The 16,242-nt window shown below is 34.8% G+C and overlaps 1 protein-coding gene across 1 annotated transcript in view; it reads left to right on the plus strand.

Annotated features, from left to right (window-relative positions):
- Positions 1-16,242, plus strand: part of RPA1 (replication protein A 70) — a 283,379-nt gene that overhangs the window by 190,231 nt on the left and 76,906 nt on the right. The window contains exon 13 of the mRNA XM_090391585.1: positions 4,174-4,301. Coding sequence (XP_090247711.1) covers positions 4,174-4,301 — 128 coding nt within the window. The remainder of the gene's footprint in view (positions 1-4,173; positions 4,302-16,242) is intronic.

Consider the following 16,242-nt stretch of genomic DNA (forward strand, 5'->3'; position numbering starts at 1 on the left):
TTGTAAGACAGCTTCCTCAAGCAGCATGTGATAGAAGAAACTCAACAAAAAAAAAGTGTTAGATTTGATTATAGTGTTAGAGGGGATTTCAGTTAAAAATATAACTATTCTACCTTTGGTTGGTAACAGTGATCGTCCAGTACTCATTTGGAAAGTGGCTAACTTTATGAATGTTCCATTCAAAAAAGCTTACATGCTAAACTACAAAGCAGGAAATTATGACCAACTAAGGATATTGGTATTGGTTGTTGGATGGGAAGAATATCAACAGTGCATGGGAAACATTTAAAAAACTTCAATGAAGCAATATGAGAATGTTTTCCTAGTTCCTAGTTTGAAGAATCACTACAGTAGGAGGTAAATTGATATGTAATTTTATTAAGCAAGAGATTTGTACGAAAAGGATGATGCAGAAGGAATACCATGTGCATAAAGACAATGTCAGTTATGAAAATTATAAGGAGCAGGCCAGAAGAGTTGTAACTGTTACAACAAAAGCTAAGTTTGACTATGAAAAGGAAATTCTTTTGCATTATCTTTACATTGTTCTGCAATGTAGAGATAACCCAAAAGAATTCTATCATTGTGTTGCAAGTAAAAGAAAGAAAGAATGAATATAAAGGAATAGCTACTGAATGCAGATTTTGTACAGGTAAGAGATGCTGTAGAGATTGTTTAACTAACAAGTACCACATTGCTAAAACTTATCAATTGATGCAGGCAGCATTCCACTCACTGCTATCTCTTGACTGAAGTAGCAGTGAGTGCAAAAGTACCTTCTCATGCTGTTGCACAGACTGAATAAGATTTTGGCTCTTGGGACTGATGGGATATCAGCATGGATGCTGATATCCTGCTATATAGTTTGAGTCTCAGAACAGGGAGGATTCCACAGAAATGGAAAGAATGTGTGGTAATCCCATTGCTCAAGGCTGATTCAAAAATTGATGTAACCAGCTATCGACCTATCTCTGGAGTGGTGAAGATTTTGGAAATCTTGATTTTAGCTTGCATACAGAAATGGGTTTACAGAGAAACTATACTTTGCAATGAACAGCATTGGTTTACTAAGGGAAGGTCATGTTTGAGCAACTTGCTCACATTCTGTAATGCTACTGTGAGTTAGACAAAGAGAACTGTTATACCATGGCACTTTTGGATATGGCTAAAGCTTTTGACAGAATGCAGCATGGAAGACTGTTGCATAAATTGGAAAATATGGGATCAGATTATAAAATATTGGCATGGATAAGAGTTTGGCTATCTGTCAGATATCAAAAAGTGATATATGGATGATTTGAGTGTGCAAGATTTAAGGTAATTTCTGGTGTTCCACAGGGATTATTCCTTGGTTAATGTTATTCAATCTGTAATAATGACATTGGAAAGGATTTAACAGGCAATATACAGCTATTTACCGATGATGCAAAGATAGGCAGGGTAATAATCAAGAATGCAGTTGATATGCAGTTCTTGCAGAATGATTTGAATAGGTTGGAATAGGCTGTTGTGGACATGTGAAAATGACTGTCAATTCAATGTTAGTAAATATAAAATCATGCACCTTGGTGTGATTAGATATCCAGTGTCATATTATACTGGTGGTAATATGTTGGAAGAAACTGATCAGGCTAAGGATCTTGGAGTTTTAGTAGGAAGTTGAAGTTCAAGGACCATATAGCAAATATAACTCAGATGATAATTGCAATGCTGAAATGAACCTTGAAAGATAAGGAAGTCATTTTGTATCTGTGCATAGGTCTGGTCTCCTATTTTCTATGGTGATTGTGATACAGTGGAGAGAGTGCAAAGGAGAGTGTCAAAAATGATATCAGGGTTGTGGAATACTGATTATGAAGACAGATTGAGAATTTGTGTATGTACTGCAGACACAAGCAAAAAAAAAGGGGGGGGGATGATATGATCGAGACTTACAAACTTTTGAAAGAGTCATACATGATATCAGTAGATGAAAGTGAACATCTTTAGAAGTTTGAATGAATGCTGTTGAGGGGTGAGAGCTAGAATTTTCTCTCAGCATGTACATGATTGGATTGGAATGGATTGTCATTGGAAGTGATGAGAGCAGGCAATGTGAAAGAATTCAAAAACAGATATGACAGGTGGCATGTGTAATATGTATGTGTGGGCCTCCCTCTGAGTCTCTGACTTCTTGACGGTCTCTCTTAATCATAATAAAAAGAACCTTTCTCTTCCAGCCTTGCGACAACAACCAAATCTCTATGTATGATGAGATTTAGCTTCTTGGAATAATGCTTGAGGCATTATTAACTGCAAACAGCTTTTTACAAATCACAAATTCATCTGACCATTGAATATTGCTATCACGTCTGGGTCTCTAAAGATACTCGACTCTATAAAAAAGGTAAATAACTGATGAATGACTCATCTCTCTCTCTCTGTCTGTCTGTCTTATTAATACACCACAGATACAGGTAGATATCTACATTATTCGTCTAACCATCATAGATCGCAAAAACACAACATCATTCATATGCTCTGTAATAGAGCCTTAAGGTCTATTTCGAAAGAAGCAGATGTACAGAGAGAACTGTCACTAATAGCTAACACTCTATCTCTGAATGGATACCCTTCTAACATTTTAAACAAATTGCTATTTAAAGACAACCTCCAACAACGTGTTACGGTGTCCCAATATGTGTCCACAACTGTCATTCCATATATTAATTCAATTTCCACAAAATTGGCAAGAATGTTAAAAGCTCATAACATCAGAGCGGTTTTTAAACCAACTACCATGATCAGACAAATCTTAAGATCACCCAAAGATGAGGTACCTTTCATCAAATTTCCTGGAGTATATGAAATTCCATGCACGTGTGGCCTTTCTTACATTGGTCAGACTTCTAGAAGTTTTGAAATAAGACAGAAGGAACATGTGGGGGATGTCAATCACAATAGAATCATCACATCTGGTTTAGTTCATCATTTCTCAACTTCAAATCACATTATAGATTGGAAAAACAGTTCTATACCTTATATCGAGAATGACTACAGACACAGAACTTTCAAAGAAGCAGCTGTGGTGCTACGCACAGGCAATAATTTAAATAGAAATCAAGGTACTGTTCTTAAAGACATATGGAAAAATCTCATCATTTCTCTCACTTTAACAGAACTACAATATGCAAAAAACTACACAACACGTGGTCATGTACCAGATTCTGACTGAAGTATTCAAACGCATGCATGCCATCAAACACGAATTATCAAATGTAACGGCCAAGCAGTTACTAAAGTGTATGTTTTACATGTAACTTGATGCATTTGTTTTCACACCAGTACAGCCTTGAAAATGCTTGACAGTGGCTAGCGAAACTTATTGGCTTTTTGTATATTTTATCATTATATCTTATGGTCTTTTAGCAATAAAAGTTCTTAATTTTAATACATTAGACCAAATATGTACAATTTAAGTACACTTTATTCATTTTCACACAGGTGTTCGGTTTCTGCTGTTTGCATATTCTAAGATATTTCTGCTCTATGACGAACAATTTGCTAAGGTACATAGTTGCTAACAATTAAGTAGTAATGGAAACAATTCTCAGTTCTAATGATATAAGGAAAGAACCAATGTCCTATTAAAAAAAATTTAGGCTGCAGTTCTTAAAATAACTCTCCTAAATTTTTAATCAAACAATTCAGTCATATCTGTTGAGGTTTGGCAATTGTAAACTTGCCATAAAGAGGATGTCGGTTATTTTTTTCTATATCCATTGTAATTTTAAATTGTTTCTCCTACTACTTGATTCTTTGTTCCTGTGTATCATGGCAAGTTGTTTCTGTTCTGAAGATGCTGATTTGAAAGCCAGAGGAATTGTAGTAGCTAAATAAATATCTTATTCATTTTATTCTTATGGTATTTGGTTAAATGCTGCTAAACCTTAGATGAATGACAGGTGTAGTGTATTGCTGGTTAAGTGAGATCTGCAGTCGAGTCTGCACTAATAATAATGCAAACCTTTCTGTACATTCCTATGACCATTTAACATGCCATAAAAATTCTAAATTAAGGTTTATCAAGTGTGAGTTTAATTCATTCAGTGAGTATAATTATAGCAATTTAAAGATGAAAACTTATTCAGATTTAAAAGAAGCTTATGTGAATTTTATTGCATTTTCTCACAGCAGCAGGAAGTGACTGGAAGACCTTTGCCCAGGTTAAAGCAGAAATGTTAGGTATGGGAGAGAAACCAGATTATTATACAACAAAAGCTACAGTTGTTATGGTACGCAGAGAAAATTGCATGTACATGGTACGTATGATATTTATTTCAAAGACTGACTTCATAAATTGTTTCCATATCTAAAATATTTTCCAAAATTTTATAAATAAAATGAATACTGGAAAGCATAATACCTTAATTTCTCTTATTTTGGTTATTTAAATTTGTATGTTTAGATTTGTTATCATTTGATTTTTATTTGTTCTTTGGTTTGTCAAGTGGTTTTTAAGAGCATGTTTTAATGGGTTGTAAAACCCCTTAAAAATCTGCCTTATACTTCTTAATATTTCTTTATTGAATAGGGATAGCAGACCAAGATGGACTGCTCTGTTTTCATTTCAGTCACGCTGTTTTCTGACTTATTCTCTTCGCCTTGTGCTGTATTATACTGTGGAGACACTACTATTTCCATAATACAATGCAATACAGCACTTTGGTTGGAATGACAAGCTTAATTCTTCTCATATTGTAAAAGAAATATAGATTAGAACATTTTAGCTATAGGTAGGTTAGCCATTCTTACATGGATGTGGAAAAGTTTTCGTACTCTGAAGTTTGGATTTCATCTTGCAAAACGTGCCAAATCATACACACACAATCTATAAAAACACAGCAGGAAACTAGATCATCAAGGGAGGAATGGGAAAAATGTCTGTGAAAGTTCAGATATTGTATGCAAATATGATAAAGATGTGAATGTCTTCAAACACGGTTATGTATGTGGCGAAGGGGTGGAAAAATATGCTTTGGGTTCAGACCCTTTAAGTATGTCAGGGGAGGGAAAAAAGAAAATTCTAGAACAAGACCAAATAGATTGCATATCTAATTATAAGAATAGTCTAGGTGGGTGGTAATTTATTGTGTCTATTCTATACACAGATGTCAGGAGCATTAGAAACAAAGAGGTTGAGTTCATTGCTTTGTTGAATACGATGTGCCTAAGATTGTTGGCATTAGTGAAACCTGGTTAGTTATCAGAATCAGATATGGTAAGTGGGATTGAGTGTAATGGGTATACTATTTTTAAGAATGACAAAAGAGATAGGAGAGGAAGAGGAGGAGTGGTACTAATGATATCAGATGACTTAAGTCCAGTTAGGGTAGAAACACAAGAAAACAATGATGGTAACAATGTCCCATGTAGCGCTGAGTTTGAGTCTTTCTGGTGTGAAGTGGAAGTTAACAGAATGAAATGTATAGTGGGGTGTTGCTACAGACCTGGTGGCTCAGTTGCAGAGGACGAAGAAATGCATCGTCAATTTAGCCTTATGGGTACTAAACGAATTATCATTATGGGTGACTTTAATTTTCCAAACATTGATTTGGTAGAAGAGAAATCTCGCAATAAGAAGAGGAATTTGTTGAATTGTTGCAAGACAACTTTTTCAAGCAGCATGTGAAAGAAGGAAGAACTCAAGGTCAAAGAGTGTTGGATTTGCTCATAGCATCAGAAGGGATCTCTGTCAAGAATATGGCTATTTTACCACCAATTGGTGACAGTGATCATGCTGTACTTTCTTGGGAAGTATCTAATTGTACTGATGCTCCAATCAAAACATGTTACATGCTGAACTACAAAGTTGGAAATTATGATCAACTTAGGAAAATACTATCTTTTGTCCCATGGTATCAGTTACTGAATGGGAAAAATGTCAGTGATGCATTGGAATCTTTGAAAAAGTGCTTAAATGAGGCAGTATCTGAATGCATTAGTAACGTTCAAAGAATAAATAGGTTGGGAGTGAAATGGATGTGTAGCCTTATTAAGCAAGAAATTCACAAGAAGAAGATGATGTGGAAAGAATATCGTGAGAATAAGAGTGAGAGGAGTTATGAAATATATAAAGCTCAGGCCAGAAAAGTAACAAGTATTGTGAAGAATGCTAAATCGAAGTATGAAACGAAATTGGCCATACAAGCTAAAGACAATCCAAAAGAATTTTATTGTTATGCTGCAAGCAAAAGAAATGCAGTTTATTGAATGCAGATGGTACTCGAGTGTTGGAAGCTAATGAGATTGTTCAATTAACGAGTGCTCGCTTTGCTAAGATATATCAACCAGGTGTATGTAACATGGTGTGCAGTGCTACTGCTACATTGGATGAAGAGTTAGAGATTCATGAAAATGCATGAAGAGCTGTTGCATAACCCGGATAAGAATTTGTTTATAGACAGGTGGAATATCAGCCATTTGCTAAAGGAATGTCCAGCCGAATTGGCTATGCCCTTCACACATTTGTATAACTTGAGTCTCAGTTCAGGAGTGTATGATATTTCCATTGTACAAGGATGGTGCAAAAACTGATGTGTCTAACTACTGACCTATCAGTATCTCTGGTATGGTAATGAAGATTTTAGAGAACTCACATACAGAAATGGGTAGACAAACTTACTATACTCTGCAAGGAACAACATGGGTTTACTAAAGGAAGGTCATTTTGTTAGCAATTTGCTCATATTTTGTAAAAATGTTACAGCTGAGTTGGATAAAGGGAATGGATACACTATGATAATTAAAAAATGAAACTTTTTTGTGGTTATGAGACCATCGGTACTTTATTAATATGATCCTGCCTACTTGTTTCACTAGCGACTGTCTAGCTTTGTCAAGGCTGAACGGTACACACAAAAAAATACGAGAGAATACAGAAATGTTGCTAACTGTTAGGCAGTTAAGTTTGAAACTATGCGTGCATGTGTTGAGAAGCTTCAGTCAGTATCATGGATACGTGTTGTATGCACACGTGTTACATGATTTTTTGCGTATTGTAGTTCCGTTAAACTGAATGAGTTGATTAAGTTTTTCCATATGATTTCTGTTGAGGTTGTTACCGGTTCTTAATACCACTGCTGCTTCCTTGAAAATTCTGTAACCATAATCATCATCCAAATACGGCATAGAGCTATTTTCCCAGTCAATTGCATGATTGGAAGTTGCAAAGTGATGTGCTAAGCCTGAGGAGACTGTCCTGTTGTGATTGACATCCCCAACATGCACCTTCTGTCTGATTTCCAGGCTTCTTGAAGTTTGCCCAATATATGAAAGGCTGCATGTACATGGAATTCTATAAACACCTGGATATTTGAAAAATGATACACTGTCTTTAAGAGATCTTAATACTTATCTGATGGTAGTGGTAGGCTTAAATACCACTCTGATGTTATGAGATTTTAACATTCTCGCTAATCTTGAAGAGACCGAATCTACATTAGGGATGATTACTGTTGAAGCATACTGGGTGACTGTTCCTTGTTGTTGGAGGTTGTCTTTATACAGGAACTTGTTGATGATGTTTGTAGGAAAACCACTCTGCAATAGTGTTATAGCAATTTGAGAAAGTTCTGTCTATACCTCTTCTTCGTCTGAAATAAACTTTTTGGCTCTCTTCTGTAACATGTGAATGATGCTATGTTTTTGTGATCTATGATGGTTGGAAGAATAATGTAAATAACGTCCAGTATCTGTAGGTTTTCTGTATATAGAAAGTTTAAAATTATTCTCCTGCCTTTTCACCAGTATGTCTAGGAAGGGGAGTTGTCTGTTTTTTCAACTTAGAGATACATTAATTTAAATACACTAGATAATGTTAGATTTTTCCAAGGCATTTCATAGGATACCACATGAAAGGCTGTTGCATTAACTGGAGGATATGGGATTGGAAGAATACAAACTCTTGACTTGGATCAGAGGATGGTTGACACACAGATATCAAAAAGTAGTATACAGTGGGTGTGAATCTGCCAGATTTAAGGTGACCAGTGGTGTACCATCAGGGTTCAGTTCTTGGGCCATTAGTGTTCAATCTACTGTATACATTAATGACACCAGGCAGGATCAAACATCAGATGTGCGATTGTTTGTTGATGATGCGAAGATAGGCAGGGCAATCAGGGATGCTGTTGAATATTCAGCAATTACAAAATGATTTGAATTGACATGAAATTTGGGCAAACAAAAATGGCTATCAGTTTAATGTTAGTAAATGTAAAGTTATGCACTTTGGTGTGATTAGTTCCAGCAGCATATTATATTAGCAGGGTTATGCTACAAGAAACTGAAGAGGCAAGGGATCTTGGCATATTGGTGGATAAGAATTTAAAGTTCAGAGGTCACATAGCAAAAGTTGCAAATACTACTCAGAGGATAATTGCAATGTTGAAACGAACTTTGACATATAAGGATAAGGAAGTCATTTTGCCTCTTTATAAGGCTTTAATAAGACCACACCTGGATTATTGTGCACAGATTTGGTCTCCCAGGTTCCAAGGGGATAAAGAAGCTGTGGAAAGGGTGCAAAGAAGAGTTACAAATATTATATCTGGATTATAGGATTTAGATTATGAGGACAGATTGAGAGTATGTGGATTGCAGACTGGTTAACAGGAGAAAGAGGGGTGATATGATAGAGGTCTATAAATTTTTGAATGGGTGTTATAGGATATCAAGAGTTGAAATTTTTCATTATATAGTCGGGGAGAGAACGCAGGGGTATCCATGGAAGTTAAGTTTGTTCACAGTCAAGAAAGGATAAGAGCTAGGTTTTTCTCCCAGAGAGCAGTGAGCGGAATAATTTGCCCTTAAGGGAAGGATGATAGCTGGTTTGGGTGATTTATAGCCTCTCTCGATGAGTCCTTGACTCACTGGAAGTCTCAGATAATAACTTGATGTCATGGCTGGTTGAAGCTGAACATCGTGACTTACAGGTAAACACACCATTGTTTAGTCATGGTTTAATTACGGCTTATATAGTGGGATAACTACTTACTCATCTGTAAATTAAAATAACAGAAGAGTTAAAATTTTTAATGTTGAACATCGTGAAAGAGAAAGAAAGAAAAAAAATTTTGGATATATTTCAAGTAACATTTGAAAATTTAGAACTAAATTCTTTGCTTCATATGCAAATGAAATTAAAATGAAAAATAAAAGTAAAGAATAATAACAAATAAATCCAAAATCCCTAGGATTTAAAATACAATATTACATCCATTTCCAGTTCCTCTATTTCTTGGTTTTCAGATGCTTCTTGAAGGTATTTATAGTATATATGGCAATGGTTTAATGTGGATGAGACATTTATCATGAACATAAGAATATAAATATTGAGTGGGGTAAGAAATTTGCAAAATTCAAAAGAACCACAATCCAAGTATGACCAGAGTGTGGATTTACAATGGATTTGATTGTGGCAAACTTTTGATGTGTTCTTATTGATGCCACTGGAATCCTTTTACTGTCACGAATAAAAACATACTAAAAACCGTATGTTTTGAGTTTCAGATAGTTGGCTGACACATGCATTTGACTCTGGAAAGTTATCTGAGGAAAGTGAAACATAAATGGACACTTTACAATGGGCCACTTGCATTATAATTTTAATTGCTTAAAATTTTCTCTCATATATGAAGGGTTTTTAGTATGAATTCAAAGTGAACAAGGTATAAGTAACATAATAAAGGCTCATCAGCTACACATAAATAAATAGTGGTAGCATGGTCCAAACTGCTGTAAAGTCTTACTAACATTTTTTAATGTGACACATCTTTACCCACACCCTTTTCATTTTTCACACAGAGTAAACTTGCATCATGTATGCCACAAAATGAGGTGACAGAAGTAATTATGCCATCGCCACTTGATTGGCTGTGAAAGCATACCAGTGTCTACTTGGTATTGCTTCTGTTTGGAGTGACTAGCTGCATCCATTTTGTTACAACTGAAGTTCTAGTTTTTTCAAAATTGAAAGTAAAGTGGGTTTTTTTTATCATTTTGGTTCGGAAAATGTAAAAACTTTGACATTGTCAACAGAAATAAATAAAATGAAATAAAATATGAATTCCATGGCAAAAATCAGCATTAAAAGCACACACACACAAAAAAAACCCCTCAGTATATGCCTCTATAAAGTGAAGAAGATTGCAAAATTAGCTGCAGAATGTCAAGATCATGCAAAAGAAGATGCCAAATTTTGCTTTGGCTAAATTAAATCAGCAATATACAAGTAAGAATCAACCATTTTCTAGTTTGTATCAAATCTGAAATAATGTATTTCACCTTGATTTAAATGCTTGAAACTGTGAAGAATTCACTCTTGCTTTGCCTTATTTAAACTGTAACAAACATTGTTTTTGCACAGAGAATTTGAAAGATTTTATAATAACCATTTTGGTGCTATTTGCTCAATTTGTGATCACCTGTAGTACAAAAATTTTATGAAATGTCCTCTAGCTTCAGCTAGTAAAATTATACTTCAGCAGTTTCCAAATCAAATTTTGGATGAAATGACTTTCTGTAATAGCTGCCACACATCTTTGAAAAATGATTTGAACCAAATTAAAGTCCAAATTTTCTTCTCCACTGATACTAGATCATTCAACATTACCTGGGCTTAGATCTTGTCACTGAATGTTCAATTTTTCTGAGACTACTGTTTATGCAAATAAGATGTGTGAGGCATGGTTATGGACAGTACAGCATCTTAGGTCAAATTATTAAAGCTCCTGTTTCTGTCAACACCATCATCACTCACCTCCAGCGAAGCTTGGACAACAATCACTGCATTAATTTACATACAAAAAAAGAAAATTCAGACATCCAGTTATTTATTAGAATTATTGAGTAAGAGCATTGTCAAATCATGGCTGAAATATCTAACTGGCATGTCATTTTATTGTATGTACAGAGTTATAGTTCATTACAGTTTCTTTACAATCTAGATTCCAGAAAACATTCTAAAGGAAAAACATAAAAGTGAGACTGTGAACTATCAAAAACATCCTGATAGTTCTACAACAGACTAATCTGGAGAGATAATAAACATCTTTGTGTTATATCAACATAAGAAGCCTGAATTGCAAAGAAATGGAGCTAACTGAGGAATTGGATAAGTACCAGATTGATATAATAGGAGTGATTGAAACAAAAAAAAAAAAAGACAAAAACTGGTGAGATCTTTCTGAGAAATGAATACCAAATGTTATATTTAGACAATAACAATCAGGGAAAAGGAGTAACTATAGTATTCAACACTAAATATGAAGCTAATCTTCTTGAATAGTAGGCAATATTAAGTAGAGTGATGTGGGCAGATATCAGAATGGGGAACTGGACAAAAAACTTGTTTGTGTCTATGGTCCCACAGAAGGTTCTACTAAGGTAGAAGTGGAGGAATTTTTTGAGGCTTTAGAGAAAGCAACTGACACAATGAAAAAGGAAAAGTTGGTCCTTGTTGGAGATCTAAATAGCAGAGTAGGAAATGATTGTCAGACATACAAAAATATTTTCGAAAAATTTGGATTAAAGAGCAAAGCTAATAATAATGGCAGATACCCGTTCAGCTCAGGCCATGGACTGGTTTTAATAGCACAATGTTCGAACATATGTGCACAAATTCACATGGAGAGAAGAGGCAAAGAATAAGAAAGTCTCATTGACTATGTTATTGTTGATAGTGATGTTTTCTCACTGGTGCAAGACACTAGAATGTACAGAGGATGTGAAATTGGAAGTGATCACCATTTAGTCTTGAGCAGGATAAAATTGAATTTCATATTGAAAAGAAGAACAAGTAAGATAGTTTTAAAGTGAATAAAAGTTAAGTAGCTTTCAGAAGAACTGTACACTAAAATACACAAATATTGTTGAAGAAAAAAATGAGTTTGTGAATGGGAACCAAACTTTGGAGATTCAGTGGCAAATCCTGAAGAAAACATTGATTAATTCAGTCAGAGAGGCATGTGATGAGATTGTCTGCAAAGATAGAAAAATCAGAACTCCATGGTGGACACTGGAAGTTAAAGAGGCAGTGAAGGAAAAGAAGAAAGCATATCAAAAGTTCCTGGTGAATAAGTCAGCTTGTGCTTTTAGAGAATACAGCGACAAATGTAAGAAAGCTAAACTGTGTAAAAAAGTTATGGGAAGACTTTGGTAAGAACATAGAAAATAAATATCAAGAAGGTAGCAAAATATTCTGGAAGTTGTTGAAGAAGCTCAGAAATGGAGGAAAGGAGGATGCTGTAAAAGGAATTAGAGATGATAAAGTTGACATGAAAACTGGAGAAAAAGATATCTTTGAAGTATGGAGTAATTACTTTGAAAAATTGCTAAATGAAGCAAGCAGTGATAGCAGCACAGTGGTAAAAAAACACTTAACAGGCATACAATCAGAAGTACATACCCATACTTGAAATAGAAAAAAAAGCCTGAATTATGGAAAGGCAGCTGGAGCAGATGATATATTTCCAGAAATGCTTAAGAATGGAGGTATAAAAGTTGCAGTGGCTGCACTGTGTAGTTCAAAATGTCTGGACAGAGGGATGAAATACAGATGATTGGAGTAGAGCTCTCATACAATAAGAGAAATAAAACAATGTGAGAATTACACAGGTATTTCCCTACTGAATGTTCCTGGTAAGATTTATGCAAGTATACTTGAAAAAAGTTGAAATGGATTGTGGGAGGGAAGCTTGGTGAAGAACAAGATGGATTCAAGCAAATATGGCTGTCAGGATCAGATTTTCATTTTATGACAAATAGTTGAGAAATCATGGGATTATAACAAAGATCTGTATTTAAGTTTTGTAGATCTGGAAAAGGCATATGACAAGGAGCCAAGACAGAAGCTATTCAAAACATTTCAGTTGTGTGGTGTAAATGGAGCATTATATCAAGCAATACTTAGTCTTTATTTGAGTTGTAAGTCAGCAGTTAGAATTGAAGGAAGCAAAGGGTGATGGTTTAATGTTAAATCTGGTGTGAGACAAGAATGTACTTCTGTTATTCATTATTTATATGGATCACATTATGCAAGAAAGTGTTATTAAACCTGATAATATCAAAATTAGAGATGTTAATCTCAGCTCTTTGTTTTATACAGATGATGTTATACTTCTAAATAAATCTGGTACAAGTCTGCAAGATTCTCTGACTAAATTGAATAACTGTTGTGATAGAATTGGATGAGGTCAGCAATACCAAGACAATGAAAAAAGGCAGAAGCATTGAAAATATCAACTCCATTGTGAATGGAGAACCTATAGAACAAGTAAAACATTTCAGCTACTCAGGCACAATTTTTTAGTGAAGATGGTAAATTGAATATGTAAATAGGCAACAGAATCAACAAAGCTGGTATGGTAGGAAGTCAACTGAATAAATTTATATGGAATAGGGAAGAAGTTAGTCAAAACATTAAATTAGCTGCTGTATACAACACGGTGTTCAAGCCAGTTTCACTTATGGATCTGAGAGTTAGAAATAAAATACTTGATTTAAGACCTGAGACTGTAGATATGAGAGTCCTGAGAAAGATTAGGGGCATGAACAGATGGCAATATCATATTAAAAATGAGTATATTATGAAAGAACTTGACATTGTTAGCATCTAGGAATGTGTTAGCAGAGCTAATCTCAGGCGGTTACGGTCACTTGAACAGAATGGAAGCGGAATGATGGGCAAAACAAGTGTTCTCTGCCAGGTTGGCAGGAAAATGACCAAGATATAGGTGAATTTGATACAGTAGAAAGTGCCTTAGAAGGCAGAAATATAAGATACTCTTGACAGGTAACTGATTGATTTGGAGGAAAATTTAGATAGGAATTGGGTGATGATGTAAGTTTTTCATGTAGTCATGTCATATCCTATACATGTCAGGAATTTGATGATGACGATGACTTGCATTACTGTAAAGATGGTTCACAAGTCCCTCTGTTTATTATGTCTATAAGTGAATAGCAGTGGATACTTCGACATGTAGTTGCACTATACCATCTATTATATGTGGCAGTGAAAATGAGACTACAAACTCATGCTTCTTTGACCGTCACCTTTCAAATTCATTGGCAAAGATACAAAGTTGACTGATTTATGCTCTCTAGATAGCATAAATCAAAACTGTGGATTTCATCAATGTGCATTGAAAAAAAAATCTGTTTGCTATGATATATCAGCTTGGAAAATCTATGTCTATGACTTCAAATTAAATGTTAGCCTCAACTTCTCAAACTTTGTGGTCTTAATGATGCCCTGGACAGATCAGTTATCTAGCTTCTGGAAACAGTACATCTTTGATACTTCAAACCTATAAACATCCCTCATGTGCTGCAAGACTTACAAATACAGACAAGCATAAATATCTTTTCGAGGCTCCATTTGTTCCTAGCTATTCTACTGCAATACCTAAACTCAAGAGCAAACAGGCTAAATATGCAAACTTTTATAACAAACTTTGTAATGCTCTCAAAGAGAACAATTAGAACATTAATCATTTTTAACAACAAACAAAATGAACTGTGAGTCATTTTACTTGGTTATGCTGCAGACTGACATAGCTTAGACAAAAATATTTGTGAAGAGAGAACCTAGGGAGAATAGGCAAACATATTCAGTCCATTTGTGCTAAATATCTTGGTATTGATCACCAACGTGCAGTTTATAACAGAAGAATATTTTTGTGCAACTTGCATCATCGATTACATCTACAGTCAATCAGCAGTCTGATTCCTCTGTTAGTCTCTGATTAATTCCTCACTAACCATTTAGTAGCTTGGTATATACCATGTCAACCGATGTCTGAAAGCTCAGTAGTAATAATTCACATTCCTACTGTGTAGTAGCAAGTAAAGAAGATGACTGAATAGCTGGACGAAGAAGAAATAGCAGAAGAATCTACCCATACATATATATATACACACACACAGTAGAACTCGTTTATAACGAATTCCACAGGACCGCATATATTTGTTCGTAATAACCGTTATTCATTATATCCAAGAAAGTCATAATTTGAGCGATTTAAAAATGTTTTCAGATTTTTCTCAGCATAGGTATATTGGGTAACATAAATACATATGTGCATACATACATATAAAGAACAAAAATTTATTTTTAAAACTTCATATTTTTACATAAAAAATCATCAAGCGTGCTTTGCTTTGCACAGGACGCATATTTCATACAATTTGAAATTGTTCCTTATACCACTAAGATGCTTGAATGTGTCGTCTGAACTTACAGGTCGCGATTCCATAAATCTTGTTAAAATATGTAAAGCACTTTCTGCTTCACACCAAGTAACGATTTTCTCATCATTGCTATTTTCTTCCTCGGAGTCACTACTACTATTATCTTCTTCTGGTGTATGAGAGATTTGTTTTAAGATGTCAGCATCTGTCGGTATACCCAAAGTTGCGACGCCATTATCAATGTCTAAAATTATCAATCTCTGCGCACGTTTCAAAATTGTTCAAGTTTCACGCTTTTAAACGCTGATAATGGTAAGTTATCATCTTCTTCAGATGCGCACTCATATTTCGCAAGACGGGCTTTCTTAAAACAGTTTTGTATCGTAGATGATGACACCAAATTCCAAGCATCACTCATTAAACGTATTGCGTGAAGTACACTGATCTTCGACTCGTAAGCATAAGCATTTTCCATGAATTTTTCTCTGCGTTCTATCAGTTCCAAGACTAACAGACGACGAAAATGGGATTTAAAACATCTAATTACGCCTTGATCAAGTGGTTGCAAGACAGATGTCACATTCGGTGGCAAAAAAACAAGTTTTATGTTTGTTAAATTAGCCACTACAGGATGGGCAGGACAGTTGTCTATCAATAACAAAATTTTCCGGTTTTCACTGTGAAGATTTTTATCCCACTTGCGAATTTCATTTTCAAAAATTGAAGATGTCATCCAGGCCTTCTTATTCACCGTATAATCAACGGGAAGTTTCTTTATGTTTTTAAAGCATCTAGGCTTTGGCGATTTTCCAATTACAAGAAGCTTTCTTTTATCGCTACCGGTCATGTTTGCACAAACTAAAACTGTGAGTCTATTTTTGATAAGTTTTCCGCCAATGCACTTTTCATTTTTAAATTGAAAAGTTTTATCGGGCGTTAAATTATAAAAAACCTCTGCTCCGTCTGCATTATAAATGTTATTGTATATCCATACCGTCCTTTGATGTC

This window comes from Typopeltis vanoorti, chromosome 4, assembly GCF_054136105.1.
Source record: "Typopeltis vanoorti isolate ZY-2024b chromosome 4, IOZ_Tvanoo_1.0, whole genome shotgun sequence".
NCBI classification, from domain to species: Eukaryota; Metazoa; Arthropoda; class Arachnida; order Uropygi; family Thelyphonidae; genus Typopeltis; species Typopeltis vanoorti.